The 25,736-nt window shown below is 33.9% G+C and overlaps 8 protein-coding genes and 1 long non-coding RNA gene across 9 annotated transcripts in view; 8 read left to right on the top strand and 1 right to left on the bottom strand.

Annotated features, from left to right (window-relative positions):
* Positions 1–25,736, bottom strand: part of LOC116346080 (coiled-coil domain-containing protein 63) — a 137,829-nt gene that overhangs the window by 64,392 nt on the left and 47,701 nt on the right. The window lies entirely within an intron of this gene.
* Positions 1,096–1,791, top strand: LOC116346073. Its single transcript, XR_004201554.1, has 2 exons — positions 1,096–1,245; positions 1,319–1,791. It is a non-coding gene; the product is annotated as an uncharacterized LOC116346073 (long non-coding RNA).
* Positions 3,415–4,219, top strand: LOC116346069. Its single transcript, XM_031775975.1, has 2 exons — positions 3,415–3,677; positions 3,785–4,219. Exons 1-2 carry the CDS (start codon positions 3,621–3,623, stop codon positions 4,100–4,102), a joined length of 375 nt encoding a protein of 124 aa, XP_031631835.1. The 5' UTR covers positions 3,415–3,620; the 3' UTR covers positions 4,103–4,219.
* Positions 7,961–8,705, top strand: LOC116346067. The gene is made up of 2 exons (XM_031775973.1): positions 7,961–8,078; positions 8,185–8,705. The coding sequence occupies exons 1-2, from the start codon at positions 8,025–8,027 to the stop codon at positions 8,539–8,541; spliced, it is 411 nt and encodes a 136-aa protein (XP_031631833.1). The 5' UTR covers positions 7,961–8,024; the 3' UTR covers positions 8,542–8,705.
* Positions 11,676–13,019, top strand: LOC116346058 (uncharacterized protein DDB_G0283697-like). The gene is made up of 2 exons (XM_031775962.1): positions 11,676–11,787; positions 11,851–13,019. Exons 1-2 carry the CDS (start codon positions 11,734–11,736, stop codon positions 12,670–12,672), a joined length of 876 nt encoding a protein of 291 aa, XP_031631822.1. The 5' UTR covers positions 11,676–11,733; the 3' UTR covers positions 12,673–13,019.
* Positions 16,268–17,026, top strand: LOC116346062 (neurofilament medium polypeptide-like). The gene is made up of 2 exons (XM_031775968.1): positions 16,268–16,401; positions 16,488–17,026. Exons 1-2 carry the CDS (start codon positions 16,348–16,350, stop codon positions 16,953–16,955), a joined length of 522 nt encoding a protein of 173 aa, XP_031631828.1. The 5' UTR covers positions 16,268–16,347; the 3' UTR covers positions 16,956–17,026.
* On the top strand, positions 17,747–18,483 carry LOC116346065. Its single transcript, XM_031775972.1, has 2 exons — positions 17,747–17,881; positions 17,968–18,483. The coding sequence occupies exons 1-2, from the start codon at positions 17,828–17,830 to the stop codon at positions 18,361–18,363; spliced, it is 450 nt and encodes a 149-aa protein (XP_031631832.1). The 5' UTR covers positions 17,747–17,827; the 3' UTR covers positions 18,364–18,483.
* Positions 18,695–19,532, top strand: LOC116346061. Its single transcript, XM_031775967.1, has 2 exons — positions 18,695–18,828; positions 18,927–19,532. Exons 1-2 carry the CDS (start codon positions 18,775–18,777, stop codon positions 19,431–19,433), a joined length of 561 nt encoding a protein of 186 aa, XP_031631827.1. The 5' UTR covers positions 18,695–18,774; the 3' UTR covers positions 19,434–19,532.
* Positions 22,564–23,231, top strand: LOC116346070. The gene is made up of 2 exons (XM_031775977.1): positions 22,564–22,690; positions 22,783–23,231. The coding sequence occupies exons 1-2, from the start codon at positions 22,637–22,639 to the stop codon at positions 23,068–23,070; spliced, it is 342 nt and encodes a 113-aa protein (XP_031631837.1). The 5' UTR covers positions 22,564–22,636; the 3' UTR covers positions 23,071–23,231.

The following is a 25,736-nucleotide window of genomic DNA, read 5'->3' as shown; positions in this document are numbered from 1 at the left end:
GCGCTGCGAATAGCTAGCGCTATTCAGATAGGAAAAAACCATCACTGAACAAAATTGCGAATGTTTTTTAAATTTTTTTAATAAAAATTAATTTTATTTTCAATTTTGAGCGATTTTCTATCGAAAACAATCGGAAATATTGAAAAAATAATAAATTAAAAAATATTGCGGTTATCATAACCTCACTTTATTACTTTGACACATTTCATTCTATTCACACGAATTCACCGAACTCATCAATAACCACTCGATTCAAAAGTGTGAATTTGGGGTAAGGTCTTTAGAATGTTTGTCAAATTTTCAACTCAGTTAATAATCATTTTCTTCCTACGTAGCTCGTCATTTTCAACGTTAATGGACACGAAGGTGGCAAATCTAAGAATGAAAACAAAGCTGAAGCGTCGTTCCCAGAAAAATTTGAAACTTTGAAAGAATCCTTGGACCGTCAGGATATTTCAGATCCGGCGACACTGAAGCGTATCGAAATCGCAAAGCAACGAATCAAACAGCTTGAGGGTCATCCAAAAACAGCACATACACGTTAATTTGAACCAAGTTCTTTTTTGAAGTTGAAAGCACTCATAGATTTTTCTTTGTTATGTTTAGAGTGTGGTTTCAATAAATTGGAAAAATTTATTTTAAACGTACATTTTTAGTATTTTTTCTTGGCTTTGCAAATTAATGGAATATCGGTTAATAAGTTGATGAGTTGAGAAAAAAGTCTCAAAATCATTGTTTTTGTCAAATACTTGAAGATCGTTCCAAATAGCATTCAAATTTTTACTTATTTGCGACGAAGCTTTGCTTCTTTGCGACAAAATAATGAAATTTTCGTAAAATTTCAAATTAATGATCATTGATCACATCTGATCATTGATCACAATAACTTCTATTGTTTTAGTTCATTTAGCTGGCTAACAGACTGTCAGCTCAACTGACCAGTTAGTTCAATATATTGTCTGGAAGTACCTGAAGAAGTATTGTTTGTTTTGTAAATTTTTTCGAACTGTGAATACGTCAGAACAAAATACCACAAAAATTAATATAAATTTTCTTTGATATACACCTATATGCATAAGTTTTCTCTCTCTAAGTTGTTTTTTTTAGTTACGCTTTTAGTGGTTGGACTGTCAGCTTAAAGTCCAAGCCTTAGACTCACTATATTTCTGAGAGGACAAGAATTTGATCGTTAAAATGAATCAACATTTATTTGCGTCATTTTTAATCGGATTCACATTTTGTGAGGTAAATTCGCGCTTTTAAAGAGTTGACTAAACTTGGAACTGAATAACTAAGGATTTTCTCATGAAATTTTTAGCTTCTGATTGTACACGTCGATTGTGGCAAAAATGAGGATCGCTGTGTAACTGGGATTCCAGTGGAGACGACACTACCTATCCGAGGTTTAAATATAGTGGAACGGATTGAAAGGGCAAGAAATAGAGTTCACATTATGGAAGGTCATTTAAACAACCAGCCTTTACATACAGACTTAGCGATGCATATTGTTAAAGCGAAAAACAGAATCAACGTAATTCATGATCATTTAAATCCTCCGTTACCGATAAACAGAATCAACGAATCCTCCGTTAACGAGAAAGAGAATGGACGTAATTAATAATCATTTATATCCCTCGGTACGTCCTCGTCAAGCAAGACTTTAAAATCAAATTGAATTTTCAAAGAATAAACAGTAGTTTGTCAACAATTTATTTGTACATTTAACAATGTTAAAATAAATTTTAATAAAACGCAACTGGTTTCGAAATGTTTGGCATGCCAACATTATAATTTTTGTGATTTTATTCATTTTTCCATTTTTCAAAATTTCTTTGGCATAAAAGAAAGATATAAAAGCACCATTCGATTGGAAGGTAATTAAGACTCTTCTCTTAATTTGAGAGAGCATAAAGTGACATAGAGGCTATGTGGGTAAAGAGATTGAAAGAAAAATTATAAGATTTTGTCAAAAACCCACATTTTTACCCCCTTACCTTTACACCCTTAATTTTTTTAAAGACACGTTTCAAGTCTTCAACTACCTCATTATCTAAAAAAAGACATGCAATGACCTTTATTCGAAAACACATGCCATGACCACAAGGCCAAGATCCACAATTTTTATTATATAAAATATATCAAATTGATCGTAAAGTTTTTAGAAAAGTCTTCTCTTTATTTCTGATGACATCATTCAATGACAGCATAGCAACAAATTTTAATATAAATTTCTTATAAAACAGTATAATACATTTTGATCGATATCTGTCATGCTATTCAAATTAATTCGACTAGAAAACGTAACCAAGTGTTCAAAAATTCCATTCTTTTTTCTTGTTTCCATTGACGTCAGCCAACACGTGTGTATTCGATTAATAAGTGTCAGTAGATCGATAAATTAGAAACGTTTGAAACGACGGCATTTGAATCGGTTAGAATATTCGTGAGCTCAAGATATTTGTTGAAGTAAAAGAGCAACATGTTCATATGAAAAATGTTTGGGCAAGTTGTTGTTTTATTTTGACAAATTTCTTGAGGTCACGAATAATCTGGTCGGTTCATTTGTATCGTTGTTCCAGGTGTTTTTTACCAGCATAGGCTAACTTGCTGTTTCTGTTATAGTTGACTTGAAAAAATAATAAAATTTTGCATTTAACTCCCGCCTTAGAGAATAGATTTTGATTTTCATTTTCTAGAAATTTAGCTTAAATCCAGACATTAGGCTCGAGCTATGCATATAGTGGCTGCTATTTCATAGGCGCTATTTGATTCGTGTGCTGTGTGCAACACCGAGTAGGAATATCATAGCCTACGATTCTTCTGTACATTTGAAGAGAGAGATGTAGAAAATAACGCACAACATGCATAAACGCATTAAAACAAGTTAAAAAGCACTTATGAATAGCGGCCATGAAATAGCAGCAGCTATATCCATAGCTCAAACCTTATGTCTGCTAAATCTTGTCGTAAAACCTCCTCCTAGAGTTTGCAAACCTCCTAGCAATTTTACATCCGAGAACGTAATTTCAGACAATATATTGAATTAACTGGTCAGTTGAGCTGAGAGTACGTTAGCCAGTTAAATGGGCTAAAACAATAGACGTTATTCTTTTGATGTTGAAAATTAATGTTCAACCGTTTTGTAATAATAATGAAACGAAGTTTCCAATAAGTCTTAATGACTTGTCTCATTTACATATATAAACCGAAGTCGTCTTCTTTCAGTAGAACAGAACTGTTAATTTTGAATATAATGAAGGCATATAAATTAAATTTACTTTATGAAACCTGCTAGTAAACTTTCGATATTTTTTTCATTATTATTCATTTTCGTCTGATGAATTCTTTTTACATCCACCATATTTAATGAAATATTAACCGAATATTCAGCCCCCAGCCTTCTCGACTGCGAGGCAGAAAATTCCGATTTGGTTCATTATAATTTGAAAGTAAAAAATTCACTCAAAAAAATTCAAAAATTTTATACCAAAATATCAAAGAATACATTGTCTACCTTAACAATTGTACATTTACGATAGTTCAATTGCAATTTACAGTTGGTAAAGAAGAGTACATTGACGAATAAAGAATTTGGTAGTTCTCGATTTCAAAAAAATAAAATGTTCGCTCTTAAAATGTTATCGCTGCTGTTCGTTGGATTTGCAGTTTGCACCCAGGTTCGATTTTATGTTTAATGTCAATAACGAAAATATGAATTAGATGTTTTTGATCAGTTCAAGCAAATTTCCCAATCAAAAAAAATATTTTGTTCAATTATTTCCAGATCGTCACTGCGAGTGTTGATGGTAGTTGTACGTGCTACGGTGATGTTGGTGACGAAGTACCAATTTCTGATTCTCAAACACCACTCTCATTAGATCCATCAAAGCCATTGTTTACTCCACCAGAGATTCAGCAAATGGACTATCACACTCCCAGCACACCCAGCAAGATAAAGTCCCCGAATCGAAAGCAACCAGAGCCAGAAACAAAGCCGAGTTTAGTTCAAGACAATATAAAACTCTTTGAAAAACTGTCAAAACAAACTCATTCTAAGGACGGTGGCGTAAAGAAAAATCAGAAAAAGTCACACACAAAATGAATCAACATGAACAGCATAACGCCAACAAATCAATTCATTTTCTTTTAGTTCGTCTTATTTAACTTATATGTTGAAATTGAATTGAAATTTTAATAAATTTTGTGCTGACAAAGTAAATTTCAGTGTCGATTAAATATTTCAAGAGACATTTTCTAGGGGATATCCATGCGAATTAGAATTAGCACATTAGAAAAAAAATAGGGAAATTTACATGAAGAAAATAGCGAAATTAGCAATAAATAGCAGAATTAGCACTGTACATGTATATACTTTAGTAAGCATTTATTCTTGAATTTATTCACAAAACAAACGAATTGAATAGTGTTGAACTAAAATGTATCAAAATATGTAGTTAAATACGCCTTTTCCCATTTTTAATTTCGATCTGCAATTCATGGTTATCCCCTAGGACATTTTACATAAAATTAGTAGAATCTGGCAAAAACTGCGTAATTGAGAGGTACGTTTTGGGATAAATACCAAAACATCTGTTTCATTTACAAGAATATTTTCAAATGAATGACGCTTTTTCAATGAACGACTGTTTTGAATGTGTATGCCACATGGCTGATGACTGGAAAATTAAAAACAAGTCAATAGTCAATCGTTTATTTTTCAGCAATATTCACTTCAAATTCCTTTGAGTCTCTTTCAAAACACTTTTGAAACACCAAATTTTACTTTTGTAAAATACATAGGAACAATTTATTCTCTGTCCGAATTCTTAACGATCTTTTTGAAAACAATTTTCATCTCAAATTGTGATGCAAATATAAAATAAAATGTCTTACATCCGTAAGATGAACTTTTCCGCACTGTGATCCACAACATGCATTTATTACAAATCTTTTACTCAAAGAATTCACGAGAAAACTGAATCTGAATTTTCGAAGCACTTTTCATACAAAAGCTACTAAAAATGGAAATTTTTGTATCGCAGCCATGCCTATATGATATCGTAATCATGTGAAAATTTGCAAAGGTTATTTTTCTCATAAAAAGTTAACATTCTGAACGTTTGAAGAAATTTCAATGCATATTAGGTACCACTAATATGCATTGAAATGTCTTCAAACTCCCAGAATGGTATTTTCGTGTGATAAAAATAACCTGTGCAAAGTTTCAGCTCATTACGATATCATACAGACATGGCTTTCATACCGCAGAACTAACGTCATATTCGGGTTTCTCGTACCCAAAAATCCCCCAATACATATTTGTATTTATTTTTGAGTGTTTAAGAATACATTAAATATGAATCGTTGCGGCGAAACAGTAGCTCTTATTTTTCTCCAAATAATACTGCAACATGAAGTTTTTTTCACACGGTTTATTTGTTGTAATACAACAAATGAACGCTCTAGAATAAAAACAGCGTACTGAATGGTTGTTATATCAAAGCGGAACAAGGCGTTTTTTTTTATATAGAATTGTTGTTACTCTGATCAATTTTTGTCTTCGTTCGACTGTTCAAAATGTGTTGATGCCAACCTTCGATGGCCAAATTCCAATTATCATCACGCTTCAACTGCTCCAAACAATAATCAATGCTTCGACGAACGAGAAATAATTTACCACTATAATAACGAATTTTTGATCAAGATAACGGAATTCAGCGACGGAAAAAATACAAAAATGTGCTGGGTCACAAGAGAGCAACTTATCTGTGGAGTAATAGAACACGCCAGAAGTAGTCATTGCACAAGCCTACAATTACCCAATTATTTTAAAAAACCGTGTCATATGATCTTAGTTTTGTATATGCTGCAGTTGGATCTGAGTAATTATCTTGAGAAAATTCTTTTTTTTGGAATTCTCTTGCCACTTGAATCGAATCTAGAACGCAATTCACCGAATTCAAATGGGGTTAGTTATTAAAGGACATTCTCCGACTACGGTCATCAATTGTAAAATGCGTTCACTTATAATATTGATATTATTCGCTTCACAAATCATTTTTATAAAAATGGATTCAAATTCATCAAAATTCAACCATAAATTCCAAATAAATCCTCTTGAATCGGTTTCCTTATTGCGTGTGTCTACTTCACATTACGAACCGTTTATGTATCGAAGCCAAGGTGGAAAGTATAATAAGGGGATCGAGTACAATCTCATCAAGACCATTGTCGCAAAGGAGAATTTGAGTCTATTGATGCAAAGCAAGGAAAGTCGCCTCAAAGCTGATCTTTTGGTTGGTGGTTTGTTTCCAACCGCACGGTCTTCGGATGATTTTACCGTCTCAAGAGCATATTTCGGTGACGATTTGACGTGGTGTGTACAAAAAAGCGGAAAATATCCCTTCATTTTAAATTTTTTCTTCATTGCCACACCATCTGTTTGGATCTTACTTATATTCGGAATTGGATATGGCAGGTAAAATGATTATTTTATTCATTTGAATGTATCAAATTCATTTTATAAGAAATAATGCCCATTTCGAATGGTCTATGCAGCGGGTTGCTAATTTACGTAATGATTCAGTTCGATTTGGAGTACAAGCATCGTAATCAACGCGATTGGCATTATACAACGTGGCTCATTGCTTTACCAGCTGCCATTGGGATTAATCAACGTTTTCAACCAAAATATTTACCTTTGCGAATCTTTTATGTTTTCTTATTGATTATGAACATATTTACATCGATAATTTTTTTTTACAATATGAACCAATATCAAAGAGTGCCTGTACAACGTCATCAAATATCGACTGTAACTGAAATCATTGACGAGGATTTTCGTTTGGCTGGTTCTGTCGAAGTTTCTAAATTAATTGCATTTGATGACCGGGTAATATTGCGTAACATCATTACAATGACAGTAGTTTAAGTATTAGATTTCCATTTTAGTATCACAAATCCCAAATTGACTCATTTCTCGTTTGTCCAACAATTGGTTATTGTTTGGAGCAATTGAAGAACGATGATAATCCAAATATGGCGGTTGGTGGTTCGCGTCAACATATTTTGAACAGTCAATCACATTCGCCGTCAGAAATCTTCTGCTTCGATAGAGAAGAGAACATTGCAACTTATCAGCCGGCACTTTTAACACGGAAGAGATTCCAACTGAAGGAAAGAATCGATGATATCATCCAAAATGCATTCGAAGGTGGATTATTTATAAAATGGAACCGCGATAGTCAAAGGAAGAAAAAACCAATTTTTCCTTACAAATCACCACCATCTGTAACTTTGAAAGAATATGCAGTGCTCTTTATTTCTATTTTGGGTTTTGGAACATTCATGTCGGTTTCATCGCTAATTTGTGAAATTGTCATTGATCGAAAGATGAAGCAAACGACGAGAGGAAGAATATGGATTTATTTGGAACAATTTTTTGATGGCTCGCGTCATTATTTAAAAGATTTACCAGAGAGATTATCACTGAAGAGGAGAAATCGCCGCAGAACTCATCGTGCAAGACAATTTAGATGGGATAATGACCGAATGCAGGCTGCCATAGGGTATCTTTGCGCGAAACTCCAGAGATCAAATAAGTGAATAAAGAAAAGAAGAAAGAATGGTGTGCCTAATACATAGGGATACACCGAATTTAAAAAAAAAAGCTTATAATAATATGTCTCTTGTCTTTTGAATGCATTTGTAATTTCAATTTTTTGTGTACCTTAACGACAATGTGTCGCTCTTCAACCTTTAGAAGATTCATCATGACGAAAAAAAAATGGTTAAAAATGTTTCTTATTCACAGAATCATTATTCCAGATGTAAATTAGAATAAATTTATTCATTGTAATTATGCAGAATTATAAAATGTCAATTAGCAAGTATAATAGTGTCAAATAATTCATGAATAAATTATCGTTTGAACTTAATATAAAACGATCTCTTTCGCTGAGTAATTTCATTGGAAATTCGACAGTGTCGCATTTTGAGCAAACTTTGATTAAAAATCCGAAAAAATGTTTGACCGAAAATTATTCGCTTTATTATTGACCAGTTTCGTTATTTGCGAGGTAAGAACGTTAAAAAATTACAACAAATTTCGTGGAAATTCTTCATTTTAAATAAGAAGGTTTTTAAATGAAAATTTCAATAAAATTCGAACCATTATTCCTGCAGCTCTTCGTTGCAAATGTCGATGGTGCCTTATGTGGACGTGATAGAGAGGATAATTTTAGTATATGCGTAAATGGAAAACGCGAAGAAAAATTGCCATCGTTTGGAAGTTCTTCATCATTGGTGTCAGCGACAACTACGCCAATAGCGCCAGTATCACCCTCACCAGTAGTGAGACCGATATCGTCACCCGCACAATCACCAAAACAAACCGGCAATGTTCTATCAAAGGTAAAGGACATTGAAGCTCGTTTGAAACCCAACGCACCTGCACCAGCACCAGTCAAGCCTTTGAGTCAAGTTCAAAAAAATATCAAACTTTTTGAATCAAAGGCCAAATTGGCATCGGGAAAAAAGTAGATCAACTCTTCTCATGTTGATTTTATTCTTCTTATTCAACGCCCGGCAACCGCGAAAGTTCTTCAATAATGTTTGATTTTTTCCAGTTAATAAAGTTTGGTATTGTTTGAATAAATAGCACTACTTTGTTCAAGTAGATTCGAATAAATAAACGCTACTTGTTATTTTGAAGCTTTTTTGAATATATCATCCGATATCATCAATGTGTCGATTTTACCTATAGATATACTTGCTATCGCTTGTTATACTGCGTATGCCAAGCATATTGAGCACGCATAAGAAAAGACATCGACGGTACATCGAGATTAACAACATCAGAATTGACCAACTTTTATTTGTAATTTTGGATAAATACAGACAAATTTATTGAAATGGTAGATGATTAGAACAAGCTAAATTCGCTGGGGTATATGCTAGTGCTATGAAATAATTGGTCACAAAAAATGGTCACGATACTCTAATTTTTTAAATGTTTGTCTTCAATTTGAACTCTTCTCGCATCAATAACCCCGGTTGATTACTTGCAATACTTGCAATATGCTCTTCTTTATAGAAACAGAAGATTTCCGACGGCGAATACGATCGACTGTTACAAATGTGTTGATCCCCACCTTCGATGGCCAAATTCCAATTTTAATTACGCTGCAACTGCTCTAAACAATAATCAATGCTTCGACGAACGAGAAATAATTTACCATTTTTTTTTATGGCTCGCGTCAATATTTAAAAAAAAAATAAAATGTCTTACATCCGTAAGATGAACTTTTCCTCACTGTGATCCACAACATGCATTTATTACAAATCCTTTACTCAAAGAATTTACGAGAAAACTGAATCTGACATTAGTTTTACGATAAAAATCATTTTCGATTTCACTTTTCATACAAAAACTACTAAAAATGGGAATTTTTGTATCGGAGCCATGCCTATATGATATCGTAATCATGTGAAAATTTGCAAAAGGTTATGTTTTCACAAAAGGCTGACATTCCGAAAGTTTGAAGAAATTTCAATGCATATTAAGGGTACTTCCCACACAAAATTTCGTTTTTGATGGAAAAATCCAAAATTTTGTTTGGGAGGTACCCCTAATATGCGTTGAAATGTCTTTAAACTCTCGGAAAGGTATTTTTTTGTGATAAAAATAACTTGTACAAAGTTTCAGCTCATTACGTTATCATACAGACATGGATTTCATACATAAATTTAATTTTTTTGAATTTTTTGTATGAAAAGTATGTCGAAAGTTATTTGTATCGCAAAAATAGCGTCATATTCGGTTTTCTCGTACCCAAAAACCCCCCAATACACATTTTTGAGTGTTTAAGTATACATTGAATATCACTTTTGGAAGAAAAATTGAATTTTTCCCATGGATGCCCATGAGCATCACACCAGACATGACACGTCACTCTGTCAACCAAAGTTGCTCAAAATCTAATGGTTTCTATTCCTCGGCACCCCCAATCATCCTGTGAAGTCAGATTTTGAATTACTTTTCTTGTTTGAAAGTTATCGTGTTAACAAATTTTTGCGTACAGCGTACAGCGTACAGGGTACCACGCACATACATTCGGACATCGAAAAAACGCTAGATTCGTGTTTCCTGGCTCCTAAAACACCCAGAAAACATGTTTTTTGAGGGTGTTAATTTTTCGACCGATTCCAATACTTTACCTTACACACTAGGTGTGTGCGGAAAAGTAATACCAGAGAGATTATCACTGAAGAGGAGAAATCGCCGCAGAACTCATCGTGCAAGACAATTTAGATAGGATAATGACCGAATGCAGGCTGCGATAGGGTATCTTCACGCGAAGCTCCATAATGCAAATAAGTGAAAATAAAATGTCTTACATCCGTAAGATGAATTTTTCCGCACTGTGATCCACAATATGCATTTATTACGTATCTGAATTCATGAGAAAACTGAATATGATATAAGTTTTGCGATAAAAATAATTTTTGATGGACTTTTCAATGCCTGTATGATATCGTTATCATGTGAAAATTTGCAGATGTTATTTTTTTCACAAAAAGCTAACTTTCTGAAAGTTTGAAGAAATTTCATCTGTGCAAAGTTTCATCTCATTACGATATCATACAGGCATGGCTTCCATACAAAAATCTAATTCTTTCGAAAAAATTTGAATGAAAAGTGTGTCGAAATATATTTGTTTTCTCATACCCAAAAACCCCCTAATACATATTTTTGAGTGTTTAAGAATACATTAAAAATCACTTTTGGAAGAAAAATTGAATTTTTCCCATGGATGGCCATGGGCATCACACCAGACATGACACTTCACTCTATCAACCAAAGTCGCTCAAAATCTAATGGTTTCTATTCCTCGGCACCCCCAATCATCCTCTGAAGCTGAGCGTTAGAGTCAAAGAGACCGATCCATCCGAACTTCATTTGAAGGAACGAATTAAACTACTTGAAAAAACATTGCCAATGCGTAGTTCGTGAATCATAAATTCGGAGAAATCATGACTTCCCATGTGGATTGAAATAAGGAAATGGTTTTTTATAGTTTTTCGGTACAAATAGGTAATGTTTATTTTTTAAGACTTTCTTGTGTGCTCCAACTCACACCGGAGTCGAATTTTTCTTAAGCACAATATGTTTCGTCTGCTTTTTTTGAAGACTCATTCAATATACATAATTCATGAAAAAGATTCTATGTACATATTTTATAAAATTGAAAGATCAAAAAATTAGTTTGAGTAAGAGAATAATCGAAATAAATTATTTTGAATTCGACTAGATGAAAACGTGTGTCTATCATTAACGGAATAAAAAATGAAAATTTAAACATTTTGACTAATTTATTCTAAAACCATCGAGAATTAAGCGTACAAACATGTTTTTGAAAAAAAAAAATATCATTCTTTGTGAGAAGCATTTGAATTTACATCAAGAATAACTTAAACGGTCTCAACGGTGACGATAATGCGATCTACTAAAAATATGTTCCAGCAACATGTTTTTTTCTGAATTAATTCGAATTTTCAATTTGAATTATACAATAAAACTTTGAATATGACCGAATTCTGATTAATAATGGATGACTTTTTTGTGGGGCATAAAAACCTTGGTTCTTCAATAGAAACTATCAGTAGCTGTGTGGATTTTCCAATAGCTCTTCAGATCCACAATTAGTAGAAGATTTCAAAACAGAAGGCAAAATGTTCGATCGAAAACTTTTCGCAGTATTATTCATTGCTTTTACATTTTCCGAGGTAATTTTTGAAAATTGGCAATAAAATTCATTTTATTCTCAAAATTTTAATTTCTTCTAAAAGCTCCTGGTTGAAAATGTGCTTGGATTTGTTGGAAAAGTTCCCAAATATGATATGACACGTCATAGCTATTCGCCTTTAGACTTCAAACCACCGCCAGAAGATCCCGTTCTTGCAGCGAATATGGTGAACGAAATTAAGAGACAAATCAATAAAAATAAAGCTTCGAAAGGCAGAAGAACTGGTGCGGCTCAACCATCTCCATCTTCATTTGCGTCAGCAAACAACAATTACAGAGACAATCATTACGATGATGACTATGTGCGGGGTCGAGACAACCACAGAGACAATCATTATGATGACCGGATAAGAGATCGAAATGGCGAGTTCGTGCGAGATCGAAACGGTGATTATGTTAGAAGTCGAAATGATAACTATGCCAGAGATGATGATCGCATACGCGGTGACTACGTGCGGGATCGAAATGGTGATGTCATAAGAGGTCGGAATGATTATGATAGAGATCACTATGACGATCGTAGTAGAGGACATACCGGCAACTATATACGACAATATGATGATCGTTCCCACGTTGAAAACAGCAGAGGACCTAGTGTCAGTCAAATAACGAGCAAACTAGAGAAAAACATAAGAAACCAATTTGGCGATGTTGTTGATCGGGTTAATAAACCGACGAAAGAGGGCATTGTCGATATTCCATACGCTCCGGACAGAGAAATTGTCGATAAAATTGATGGACATATGAGAAAGCATGTGGTTCCCGAGGTTAAAGTTCGCATAAATTTCAATGAACCGTCGAAAAAGCAAGCTGATCCATCGGAACTTTCGTTTAGTGAACGTCGTTCGATGTATAACTCGCGATAGGAATTTTTACAATGTTTTGCATTTTTTTTGGCAAATCAGTGACAAAATACAACAAATATTGTGGAGTATTAAAACATGACCGAAAGAACTGAAAAAATAAGGGCAAGTACCAAAAAACACTAATAAGAACGTAAAATGATAGGAAAAACGAAATGAAATGGTAACATTCGTACGTGTCGGAATTTCTTTGGTACTTTTGGTCATGCGTTTAATGCTCATCGGTATTTTGGTACTGATTTTGGTCCAAATTTTGTACTGTATTTTCAATGGTTTTTTGTTACATATCTTTAGTACTGTTATTACTATTTTAATTGATTGAATAAACTGAAATGAAAACGAACACAGAATGGATTGTTACTTTTCCGCACACACCTAGTGTGTAAGGTAAAGTATTGGAATCGGTCGAAAAATTGACATCCTCAAAAAACATGTTTTCTGGGTGTTTTAGGAGCCAGGGAACACGAATCTAGCGTTTTTTCGATGTCCGAATGTATGTGCGTGGTACCCTGTACGCTGTACGCTGTACGCTGTACGCTGTACGCTGTACGCTGTACGCTGTACCCTGTACGCAAAAATTTGTTAACACGATAGCTTTCAAACAAGAAAAGTAATTCAAAATCTGACTTCACAGGATGATTGGGGGTGCCGAGGAATAGAAACCATTAGATTTTGAGCGACTTTGGTTGACAGGGTAAAGTGTCATGTCTGGTGTGATGCCCATGTCCATCCATGGGAAAAATTCAATTTTTCTTCCAAAAGTGATATTTAATGTATTCTTAAACACTCAAAAATGTGTATTGGGGGGTTTTTGGGTACGAGAAAACCGAATATGATGTTAGTTTTGCGATACAATCAACTTTCGAAACACTTTTCATACAAAAAATTCAAAAAATTTGGATTTTTGTATGGAAGCCATGCCTGTATGATATCGTAATGAGCTGAAACTTTGCACAGGTTATTTTTATCACACATAAATACTATTCCGAGAGTTTGAAGACATTTCAACGAATATTAGGGGTACCTCCCGAACAATATTTTGGATTTTTCGCTCTAAAACGAAATTTTGTATGGGAAGTACCCTTAATATGCATTGAAATTTCTTCAAACTTTCAGAATGTTAACTTTTTGTGAAAAAAATAACCTCTGCAAATTTTCACATGATTACGATATCATATAGGCATGGCTCCGATACAAAAATTCCCATCTTTAGTAGTTTTTGTAAGAAAAGTGCTTCGAAAATTATTTTATCTAAAACTAATGTCAGATTTAGTTTTCTTTCATGTCGTGGATCACAGTGCGGAAAAGTTCATCTTACGGATGTAAGACATTTTATTTTTTTTACTTATTGAATGGATTTGAACTTATAACACACACGATTAAAACAATCATTTTGGAAAAAGAGTAGAAATGTAGTTTATATGACAAAACAACGATTTGTCGCTTGATATTTAGTGGTATTTAAAAAAATATATTGACACGAGATCATTCATGAACATTTTTTTCGAGAAAAGTTAAAGACTTTTAATAACGTTTCTGGATTTTTCAGTGATAAAATTCAAGAATAATCATTTCAATTTGTTTTTTTTTTTGCGATTTGTACAAAAAAATTATTATCGAATTTGTCAGTCAAAAGGAATCTCATTAGAAAATTGCTGACACGTACATATTAACTTTATTATTCTTATTGGATCAAATTGATGTGCAACTTTCATTAAAATATGAGTAATGAATTCGCTTGAATTTGTACACGTGTAGACTTTCGCTACATCATGCAAACAATTCATGGAGAAAAAAAATTTCATCTCTTTCGACATTTTTCAAATATTCCAAATCGATTTGACGGCTAAATAACGTCAATTGTTGCTTTCTCAATATTGAATCATAATGATTTCATCTCCAACTTCGAGCTATAGTGACAAACAATTTTCGTTTCAGCATTCTTTTTCGAGACATTTTTCAAGCAACACAATACACGATCAATGTTTTGAACGAAAATTCCAGCATTTTTTGTAATTATTTATTTTAAATAATATAAGGTTTTGTATCGAATTTTTCTGATTGCTGTGCTGAAGATCGAACATATAAATGGATATCAATTCAATCGGAGTCACTAGTAAGCTTTTTACAGCAAACTTTGAAACACTTAAAAAAGAAAAATGTTCAAGGTCTTCACCTTGTTCTTGGTCGGCTTAGCCATTTTCCATGTAACTTTTAAATTTGTTTTAAATTTCGTGTTTTGAACTTTCTTTTATTCTAAACTCAAATTTCTAATACATTTATTGGTTTTATTTTTTTTGGCAGCTCTTCGCAAACGTTGAGGGTTCCCTTGAAAGTCTATGTGGACGCAATCACCGTGAAGATAATTTGCCAGAATCCGTCGAAGCAGTATCACCACCTGGTTCACCAAAAGGTGCACCAGCTGGCACAGTTGGAGCTGCAGTCAAATCAATTAATGAAAAAACAAAACCAGCTGCAGCAAAACTCGCTCCAAAAAAGGTGGCCAAATCACCATCGAAGAAGAAATAAAAGCACAAATTGATCCAGTTCAAAAGTCACAAGACTCAAGCTAATCTTTGCTCACAATGGACATCTTAAATAATTAATGTTTTTTGCTTTAAATTTGAGTGGAAAGCATTCATTATTCAATGTAAATCAAAGAATATTTATGACAATAAATTTCATTCAAAGAAGCAAATATTCTGTGGCGCAGTTTTATTTCAGTACTCTAAAATCAAGAGCTTAAATTCTAAACCTTCTTTGACAAATATAGTCGAAAGCCCACTCTCTAAGTAGAACCAAATCTCGAATTTCTTATATCATGGTTGTGGTGCTGACGACGAGTCCCTTGACATGTTCCTTTTTAAACACTAGTAGTGTTAGGCCACGTAATCAATATGATAAAATTGGGTCACTTCCCATATAAATCATTTGCGGAGTAATTTGGACGATGGCGGGACTGTGCGGAGTTTGGCGGAGATGACATACAAACTCTGTGTGTGCGAGGGTAACAGCACTTCTATGTGATTTTCGTTTGGACAAAATAAATCTATGAATAGCAAAGAATGCTGTTGCACTCGTATACACAGCATTTGCATACTATCTCCGCCGAACTCCGCACAGTCCCGCCATCGACAAAATTACTCCGCAAATGAGTTATACGGGTTCAACTACGTCAAACATATTCACATTTAGTAATGTGTTTTTCAACTTTCGCAATCGTATTTGTAATTTATTCCGCAGTTTTATTAATTTCAAATACAAGGTAGATAATATCGAATAGACCCAGTCGCCAGAAGCTCAATAAAAAACACAAAGACATGAAAATATGTAGAAAAGAGAGTATAAACGCCAGTCATTAAAATCGTAATAGACGTTGAAAATATTGGCATATGCTTTTAAAACACCTTATACATAACGCATTATAACCAAAACACATGTGTATTTGTTTGTTCTTGTTTTGAAAAAACACGCATTCGCAGATGTTTGAATGTTTTGAAGTAATTAAGTCGAAAATAAAATTCCAAGAACGTTTTCGAAATTATTGTGAATATTTCATGGTTTTTCTATTGCCAAAAATCGTATATAAGAAGAGGTCAATGGAAGTTTTAAGTAATTATTCGACATTTTTGCAAATACCAAGCAAACTTCGTTGTCAATTTTACAACAGCAAAAAAAATGGTCGACCGTAAAGTTTTTACTTTGTTAATAGTTGGCTTCGCCATTTGTCAGGTAAATTTTTATTGTCGTTATTTTTTCACGATTTTATGTCAAAAATTGTTTATCAAATCATATTACTAATTGCATCATTGGTGAAGCTTTTTGCGAATGTTGAAGGTTCCATTGAATCGATTTGTGGACGAAATGATCGAGAAGACCTTATACCACAGGGAGCCGAATCATCTGTTGGTTCAAACAACCCAGAGCTATCGGACGCTGAGTCAGAGACGGTTGAACAAAGATTCAGCCATTTACGTGTTGAAATACCAGATGCACCAGAGCTAGAGTCATCGCCATCACCTTCAACAGCGTCATCTTCAGCAAAAACTCCAACACCGAAGGCAAAGACCCCAAAGACAGCTTCACCGAAGGCAAAGACCCCAAAGGCAGCTTCACCGAAGGCAAAGACCCCAAAGGCAGCTTCACCAAAAGCCAAAACCCCGAAAGCTCAATCACCAAAAGCACCAGAGTCTGGCAGTGTGAAAGATAAAATCTCACGCATTGAAGCTAAAAGCAAGCCATCGACACTTGGTAAGACACCAAGCAAAAAAGGTGGACATAAATAGATGTTTGCGCAGTTACGAATAAGAAATTTCCAACTAAAGCGTATACGTATTACCTTTTTCAAAAATTTAAATTCATTTTTTTGTCATTTCACACCAAATTTGTTTAATTTAATTATATTGACAACAATGGAAATACATTGAAATGAATATAACGATTATTGCAAAACGCTTTTTTAATCAACGTGTTAAAATGACTTGCATTCATTGTGGTTCCACGTCTTAATAAAATGCCACATAATGAATTTTATTATAATATAAAATAAATTTTTATTTTATTTTATATCGTCTAAAATTTTCGGCGACGACTTGAAATTATTTATCCAAAAGCGAAAAAGTGGTAAGATTTAGGGAATCGAAGTTTACAGGGGAAAGGACTCTTTAACTTTATGCCAAAATGAAAAGGTAAGGAATGGACTTTCGAAAATTGTTGAACTTTTGTTTCGTTTTGAACTTTTTCAAAGGAACTTTTTTTTGGTGACCTTTGGTTTCTAGAATCCCCATCGATTGATCTCTTTTCGTAAAACATGTGAAACCGACCTACACATTCGAGACGAATATAATTCATACATTATCCAATTTTTTATCAGTAATTTAAATTTGAGAACATTTGAGACGCTCCAATTTGAGGCACATTCTTCTCGACACGAGTTTTCACTAAAACATAGAGAAAACTCAATATTACGACTTTATAATACTTTGTATTTTATTAAAATAGTTACCAACGAGAGATGACACCCCTGAAAATTATTTTTAAATGTTCATTGTTCTCCCCAAGCTCAAGCTTCAATAGAATCGTATATAAAAGAAGATAATTTGAATATGCATTCAAATGTTTTGTAAATCATTTGCATTTAAATTTAAAAGACAAGAAAATGGTTGCTTGTAAAAAATTCGCTTTCTTTTTGATTTGGTTTATCATTAACCAGGTTTGTTCTAACGCTTTACTACTTTGTCAAAAAGAGTGATTTTTCAAAAATATTCTTTTATTCTGTTTGCCTTTTATTTCCCACAGTTCATTGAAAATGTAGAGAACGGCACCATTTTGCCGACGTGTCGTCGATCAAATAACAATGTCAATATAGACCCAATAAATTGGGGACCGTTTCCAGATTCGTATGATTCTTCTGACTTTCGTTCATCTGACGATGAGCCAGAAGTTGAACAACCGAATCAAGTGGAAATTGATATCTCAGATTCAGCACCCTCGGCATCGTCAAATTCAACATTGTCGCCAAATTTGCCGACATCGCCAGATTCATCAACTTCACAAAAAATAGACTCACCAAGGACGCCAAGTTCGCCGAAAAGACCAGAGGCTGGTAGTGTTCAAGATAAAATCTGGCGTTTTGAAGCAAAAGCAAAACAATCACAAGAGCACACACCACATAAAAAACACGGACATAAGTAAATCGACTACGTGAATGGCCATATATTTCAAAACCAACTCAATTCTCAGTTAATTATTGATGTGCTGCCAAATAACATGTATTTTCTTGGTTTCTGTGAATAAATAATGTCCAACCCAAAATGCGTCAATCGTTTTCTTTTCTCATGTTAGGTGTCTGCCTGAATTTAATGTTTTGTTTAACGTCGTCATCTTGTCAATACCCCAAAATTGTTGATTGGATATGGTTAGTATATAAAGAAGAATTTAAACAATATTTATTTTATAATTTAATTAAAACTCTTTCGACTTTGTTCAAAAATGCAATACGCACATAAGTTGGGTATATAAAGGAAAGTCATTTCAAAAACAGTTTTAAGTAAGCTTTAAACAGTATTGAAAACACTTGAAAAGACATTCTGTTACGTTTGAAAGATGTTCAAGCCCAAAATGTGTCACTTGTTGTTGATCGGCATTGTAATTTGTCAGGTATAAAATTTGATTCGAATTTATTTATTTCGATTGAAGTCGGTTTTTTTTACTTTTATTTCGAAATAAAATGATAATTAAATTATTTTCTTTAAAAGTTGGTGGCGAATATCGAAGGTTCAATTGAATCGATTTGCGGACGAAATAATCGAGAAGACAGTTTGCCACAGATATCGGAATCAACATCTTCGATCGATACATTGGAGAGTTATAACGGGAATGTCACACCACACGCCCATCAACACATACATGCATACTCAGACTCATCAGATACTGATAGTGACGACTATACTGACGATGTTTCACAAATGTCAGATACATCTGTCGGTGAACCATCTGGAGTGCAAGAGTCAATTAATTGGTCTGATTCAGCTCCATACCCTGCCTCAGTTTCATCAGCTCCGTTTCCAAGAACAGGCACTCCCAAAGCAAAGTCACCCAAAATATCTTCCCCAAAGTCATCTAAAGGAACTTCGCACCAGACTTCCACATCAAAGGCAACATCAAAAGTGCCCACTTCGAAGGCTTCTTCACCGAAAAGAAAAAACGGTGTACAAGGCAAAATTGCAATTTTCGAAGCCATGAAAAATGGTAGCCAAAAATAGATTATTTACTCAAGACTTTGCAATTTTTTTAAAAAATAAAGTTGAATATTATGATGATTTCATTTTCTCATGCTTTTGAAAATAAATGAAAGAAGATAAGTTATTGTTTTTCCTGTTCTCCAACAATAAATAACGAAATCCAAATATTGATAAATTAGCGAAATTAGTGGCTTGAACCACCCCTTGATCTAGGGTATAGACACCAATTTATAGTATGTTTACTTTCATTTAATATGTTTTGAGTTTCTTTTAGTATACAAACAAAAACGCAAATATTCTGCTAGTATTTCTAGTATTGAGCCAAATGAATCGCATTGCCAGTGTGAAGACATTTATACGGAGAACAATAGAAACCATTGTTCTCACTGAACGCAAATATTTTGTTTACAAAAACGTACCTTACCAGAGCATACTGACGGATGACTAATATATACGTATTTTAGAGAGAACTTGTTATTTTAATACATATTATCCAAATGAATCGGCTAGAAAGTTCATATCGCTGACTCACAAAGTCCCATCCTCCTTTGTTATAATAAACTTCATTTAAAAAATAGATGGAGTATGGACAATGGACATGTTTCAGTTTTACTTTGACACATTTTTTGAAGTCAGATCATGACATTCGAATATTCTAGCCGATACAAACACAAAAGAGTACCAAATGAGACGAAATTATCTATCAAACATTGTTAGTCAATAGTGTTCTGTTGAAAACCATCAAATCATTAAATAAACTTTGTTCTTTGCCAATCTATCCTATCTAGTTTTTTCCTTAGCATTTTTGTTATATCGGAATGCAACTTTAAAAAGAAAAAAATAAATAAATTTATTTTTTTCAAAAGAAAGACTTCATGAATTTGACACGTTTTTGTCTCAATGATTGTAAAAAGACAAGTTCAACTATACCGCCATTTTCGATTTTTAAAAAGTTTTGAGTTCTGTCTATGCGTGGATCTGTCTATGCACCTGAATATTTTGATAACATTCTTTTGAATCACACATGCGTGTTGGGGGAGGGTTTCCGGTTTGACCCTCTCTGAGAATTTTTTTCTCAGATTTGCAACATAAATGTATAAAAAATAGCAAAAATACACTGATTTTGAAGTCAAACTTGTTTCTTTCATGCAAAATCGTTATTTTTGTTTTTTCATATAAATACCCCTTCCCCCCGAGACCAAAGTCAATTTGACCCCCTGATCAAAAAAAAAAAAACGTGCGCATGTGTGTTTTGAATATACAGAAAAATGGATCTGTAGATTAAAAACTAATTGATTATGATAAAAAGTTATATTTAATTTTCTTGTATGAATAAACAAATTTCAACTTCAAATTCGCGTTTATTTTTTTCTAATTTTTTAAATGAGATATTAATCGTTTTAATAAACGAACTTTTATATAAGAATATATTTTACTTTCGATCATTTTGATACATTTATACATCATTAAGATGGAATACTCACATCTGTACTATGTTGAATTTCAAAAAATCGTGTATATAAATGAGAGTTTTTCCAATAAATGTTTAAATTAACTTTGTTCAACAGTTTTAAAAGACTTGAAAATAATTTACTCGTTATAGATAGGATGTTCAAGCCCAAAATGTTTCATTTGTTGTTGATCGGCATTTTCATTTGTCAGGTATCTACATTTATTTGATTTCATTTTATTCATTTTAATTGAAGTCAATTTTTTCTAAAAAAAAACTACCTTGATTTCGAACCGACATGAAATATTTTCTTTCGTAGTTGGTGACGAATATCGATGGTTCCATTGAATCAATTTGTGGACAAAATGATCGAGAAGACAATATGCCCAGTGTTTCATATATCGCTATCAGTATCCGTAAGATAACTGAGAGGGATATTTTCAGCCAGATATGACACTGTCTAAATTAGACACTGGAGATGGTAAGCGTGTCTAATGCAATTTTGACACAATTTTGACACTCATATCTGGCTGAATATATCCCTCTCAGTTATCTTACGGATACTGATAGCGATATATGAAACACTGAATATGCCACAGGGATTGGAATCAACAATATCGATACCGCCACAATATGCACATCCACAACCACTCGCACACATGTACTCCGATAGCACCATAGTCACTGACCCATCAACAGAAATTTCAGACGAAGTAAATCGAGAAGAAATTGACTTTTCTGATTCAGCTCCATCCCCCACCTCAGTTTCATCAGTCTCGTTTCCAAGAGCAGGCTTTCCCAAAGCAAAGTCACCCAAAACCCTGAAGGCATCCAAAGGAACTTCGCACCAGGCTTCCACATCAAAGGTGACATCACAAGCATCCACTTCAAATGCGTCTTCATCAAACGGAAAGAACAGTGTTCAAGACAAAATCGCACTTTTTGAAGCTAAATCGACGGCACCTCCACCCTCAGCAAAAAAAGATGTAAAAAAATAACAAATTGATCACAGAAAACGTGTCGTTCAACGAATGCCAGCAAATGTTGTCTCATAGAATTTGTCATAAATATCTTTCTAAATAAAGACATTTATTGTTATCGATACATTTATCGTTTTTTATTCACTTTCTTCATTTTTATTCAAATTTACTCTCAGTGGACATTTCGTGTTGACGTAAAACTTTAAATTAATGACTTTAAAGAAGAAATTTCCTTTTCATTCGGATCTTTGTTTCATTGGCTGCTTTATCTTGGAGAAAGAGCTGTTATAGGCGTCGCGGAGGTGCGGGCACTCTTCTTGCAAGTGCTGCTGTTTCTCATATTCACTTGAAAATGTATGGCTACTTACTCAAAATTTCACGACCTGTCATTTTTTAATAATCAGTACCCTTAATCTGTACAAATTTATATGGAATAAGCGCCCGCCATTCTCCGTTGTCAAAAACAGCAATGTTTGGGAGTACTTTCGATGTATTACGCATCACGAAATATTTATTTTTACATATTTCATTTCACATTGTGTGTGTGTTTTTATTTTTTTTTATCGTTTTGGTAAAATAAAGTGTTCAACTACAGATAATGTGTACATTAGTACATCTAAATGAGTTATCGTAAGTTATTCCGAATATGTGACATTCACACAGTCTTTCTGAAAGTATATAAAAAGTGGTAACTTAAATGAAAGTTGTGAGTTGGCATTTGTTCGTGTTTGGAAAATATTAAGCAAAATACTTTTTAACACTTGAATTGTTGAGAATGTTTGTCCAGTAGCAAAATGTTCAATTGTAAAATTTTCAATTTACTCTTAATTGGGTTCGCCATATATCAGGTAAATTCCTAATAATTGAACTTTCATTTAATTTAAAATGAATATTTACTATAATCGACCACTGTTTTATTATCTGTTTTTGCTGTGCACAGTTTGTAGAAGGTGGATGCGCAAGAGGCGATCGAGAAGATAACTTGCCGTCAATAAGGCATTCAATGTCAAGTGTATCAACAGCCGAATCAGCTATCCATGGTGTTGGATCGTCTGTGGCTGGCAGAATCGTTGAGTGGTCTGAAGATGATGATTCAGCACCAGCTGAACCAGCTCCGCTTTCACCAAATTTGGGCGGTGGTGTTCAAGAGAAAATCAATTTATTTGAAACCAAATCAAAAGCACAAAAACTTCCGCAAAAACAAAATTCCAAAAAGCGATCCAAGTAAAATAAATTGAACAAACAAAGACGAATTCCGGAGAAAATATCAACAATTCTTCACTGAAATCGGATCTTATTTCCTTCGTGAGATATTTTTTTTTACCAGAATTGATAATACATGAACCATTTGTAATTTCAATAAAAGAGTATTTCTTGGTTACGATACAATTACTTTGTGTATTTTTTATTTTTTTTTAAAAAAAAATGTGCACAGCTTGCATCGAAAGAGAAAATTGTCTGTCTATTTTTTGGGCCAATTGGTGCAAATTAATGCAGAAAAAATCAAATAACGTTTGTTAAAGGCCTTTCAATCTCGAGAAAAACACAAAGGTCGGATTGGAATACAATTCACACTGTGTGTGAATAATTCTCAGCAAAAGAATGAAAATAGATCCTTCGGTACTGTCTTTTTCACATTTTTCTAAATGAAAAATTAGCGTAATGGAAACACAATATCAAAATTAAATTCAAAGTGAAAAAACCCAACACATCGGTTCACATTTAATGTACTCAACCGTACTCAAGCGATGTGGAGAGTCGCATCGATTCAATATTCAATGTAGACCATAGTGAAGCACAGTTTGACGTTAGTAGATTGTTACGTCACTTCTGTGTGTTTTTGTGTATCTTCAAACTAGCTATTGTGTACGCTCTGTGTATGTTTTGTTATTTTATGTATTTTTTTATTCAAAACACGACCGAATCATCATTAATTTGAAAAAATCCAAGAGGATATATTGCTTTCAACACATTAATTGTCATTAAAAAATCGAGAAAAATAAACTAAAAAATTCAATTGAATCCATCGAGTGCAACGAAAGACCGGGTTGAATAACATTTTGCAATTAGGTAAGCAATCAGTTGGCATTGCCAGCTTGGCAAATAAATGATGGTTATGGAAAGAAAATAAACACTTAAATCCAATGAGAATTTTATATTGGGTTTCTGTTGGGTTTTGTTATAAATAAGGGCATTTTAAGAATTAAGAAAATTTTGTGCTTGGTTAAGCGGTAAAGCATAGAGTGAACGGAATAGTCACGACACCAACACAAACGGTCACATTAATCTCATTACATACACGTAATGTCTGCATAGTCTTTCTGCATCAATCGACTTTTATTTCTTGAAATTTACCATATGCCGATTGGGATAGTTTAATGAATTTTCGTGAATATTTTTTGTATTTTCAGAAAACGATGATTGGAAATTGGCAACGCACTCTGGCCAACTATTGGACGAACACTCAGAATGAAACGGAAGCAACGCTGCAATTCGTGAAAGATGATTTTCGATGCAGTGGACTCTCCTTTGACGACAATTTCAAGGAATATTTTTTGCGAGAGACGAATTATCGGTGAGAAGATGTTATTCGGATTTTGTTTATTGTTTGCATTGCATTTTCAACATAAAATTGTAATTGTTTGACTAAATTAACTGCCTAAATATTTAATTATTTTCCACAGTGTCGCCCAAGCGTATGAGCGGTATGTCAGGAATGCCAAATTTGAAGAGCAATTCATTGCAGTTCGTTGTCGAAGTCACGAGCCAACCGACAAGAAGACGACCACTGATGGAAGCAGTGGAACAACTAATAATAACGTATCGAAAAAAAGCCATCAGCCAGCGAATGATTCAATTGCACCAATTACAAATCAAATGGTAAATTCAGTCGCCGAGTGGCCACATTCATTACCCTCTTCAACGCCATTTCATGTTATGCCTTCGGACAACAACATCGATCCGCACAATGTCACTGCATCGGTCGAAGTAGTTATTGATAACGAATCAATTTTGAACGTCCAAGTCAACGAGTGCCAAGTGACTATTTCGAGTGGAATTGATCGAAATGAGAATGTAATTGGCATTGACAACCCAATTGAATCGACAATTGGAAGCCAAGAACCAGGTACTTCTATTTCTATACAGCCAACCATTGATATGACGGTGCCAAAAGTAAATCCTGAGCCGAGGGTTCCTATGAATGAACAGCAATCGATGCAAAATACGACATCATTGCATCAGTTTTCATCTCATGGCACACCGAATGAATCTGAAGTTGCCATGTTGAGCAATGATACATTTCAACCATTCACATCGTTTTTGGACAACAACATCGATCCGAACAATGTCACTGAATCGATCGAAGCAATGATTGGCAACGAATCAATTGTGACTGCTCAAATCAACCAGTCTCAAGCGACTATTTCGAGTGGAATTGATCAGAGTGGGAAAGGAAATGTTGGTGAACAAATTGGCAAGGATAAATCAATAACAACGGCCTGTCAAGCACAGAGTGCTTCTGCTTCTATTCAGCCAACCATTGATTTGATTGCACCAGTAGTAGAGCCGGAAGTAATTGGAGTCAACCAAAGCAACGATGTGAATGCTATGAAACCAACTACGACTCCTCTCCGTGGATTGTCTGAGGCACACATCATCCCAGGCGATGAAACACTTCAACGATTTGCATCGTTTGTGTGCAATAACATCGATCCGAACAATGTGACAGCATCACTTGGAGTAATACTCGGCAAAGAATCAATATCCAATGCACAAATCGACGAGTCTCAAGCTGTTCTTACAAATGGAATGGACATGAGTGAAGATGATATGCGAAATAACATAGAGATCAACGAGATGGCCAATGAAATGGTGGCTAATGCTCACCCAGAT

The sequence above is a fragment of the Contarinia nasturtii genome, unplaced genomic scaffold, assembly GCF_009176525.2.
Source record: "Contarinia nasturtii isolate CC-2019 unplaced genomic scaffold, AAFC_CNas_1.1 Cnas_scaffold_1426, whole genome shotgun sequence".
Taxonomy (NCBI): Eukaryota; Metazoa; Arthropoda; class Insecta; order Diptera; family Cecidomyiidae; genus Contarinia; species Contarinia nasturtii.
Note: the sequence above shows the minus strand (reverse complement) of the source record. Positions and strands in the feature narration are given on the sequence as shown.

Excerpts from the sequence above, each read along its gene's own strand:
- LOC116346058 (XM_031775962.1), top strand. The coding sequence starts at position 11,734 with ATGTTCGATCGAAAACTTTTCGCAGTATTATTCATTGCTTTTACATTT. Across the intron at positions 11,788-11,850 it reads TTGCTTTTACATTTTCCGAG|CTCCTGGTTGAAAATGTGCT; the intron begins GTAATTTTTGAA and ends TTCTTCTAAAAG.
- LOC116346061 (XM_031775967.1), top strand. The coding sequence starts at position 18,775 with ATGTTCAAGCCCAAAATGTGTCACTTGTTGTTGATCGGCATTGTAATT. Across the intron at positions 18,829-18,926 it reads TCGGCATTGTAATTTGTCAG|TTGGTGGCGAATATCGAAGG; the intron begins GTATAAAATTTG and ends TTTCTTTAAAAG.
- LOC116346065 (XM_031775972.1), top strand. The coding sequence starts at position 17,828 with ATGGTTGCTTGTAAAAAATTCGCTTTCTTTTTGATTTGGTTTATCATT. Across the intron at positions 17,882-17,967 it reads TTTGGTTTATCATTAACCAG|TTCATTGAAAATGTAGAGAA; the intron begins GTTTGTTCTAAC and ends TATTTCCCACAG.
- LOC116346062 (XM_031775968.1), top strand. The coding sequence starts at position 16,348 with ATGGTCGACCGTAAAGTTTTTACTTTGTTAATAGTTGGCTTCGCCATT. Across the intron at positions 16,402-16,487 it reads TTGGCTTCGCCATTTGTCAG|CTTTTTGCGAATGTTGAAGG; the intron begins GTAAATTTTTAT and ends TCATTGGTGAAG.
- LOC116346067 (XM_031775973.1), top strand. The coding sequence starts at position 8,025 with ATGTTTGACCGAAAATTATTCGCTTTATTATTGACCAGTTTCGTTATT. Across the intron at positions 8,079-8,184 it reads CCAGTTTCGTTATTTGCGAG|CTCTTCGTTGCAAATGTCGA; the intron begins GTAAGAACGTTA and ends TTATTCCTGCAG.
- LOC116346069 (XM_031775975.1), top strand. The coding sequence starts at position 3,621 with ATGTTCGCTCTTAAAATGTTATCGCTGCTGTTCGTTGGATTTGCAGTT. Across the intron at positions 3,678-3,784 it reads GATTTGCAGTTTGCACCCAG|ATCGTCACTGCGAGTGTTGA; the intron begins GTTCGATTTTAT and ends AATTATTTCCAG.
- LOC116346070 (XM_031775977.1), top strand. The coding sequence starts at position 22,637 with ATGTTCAATTGTAAAATTTTCAATTTACTCTTAATTGGGTTCGCCATA. Across the intron at positions 22,691-22,782 it reads TTGGGTTCGCCATATATCAG|TTTGTAGAAGGTGGATGCGC; the intron begins GTAAATTCCTAA and ends TGCTGTGCACAG.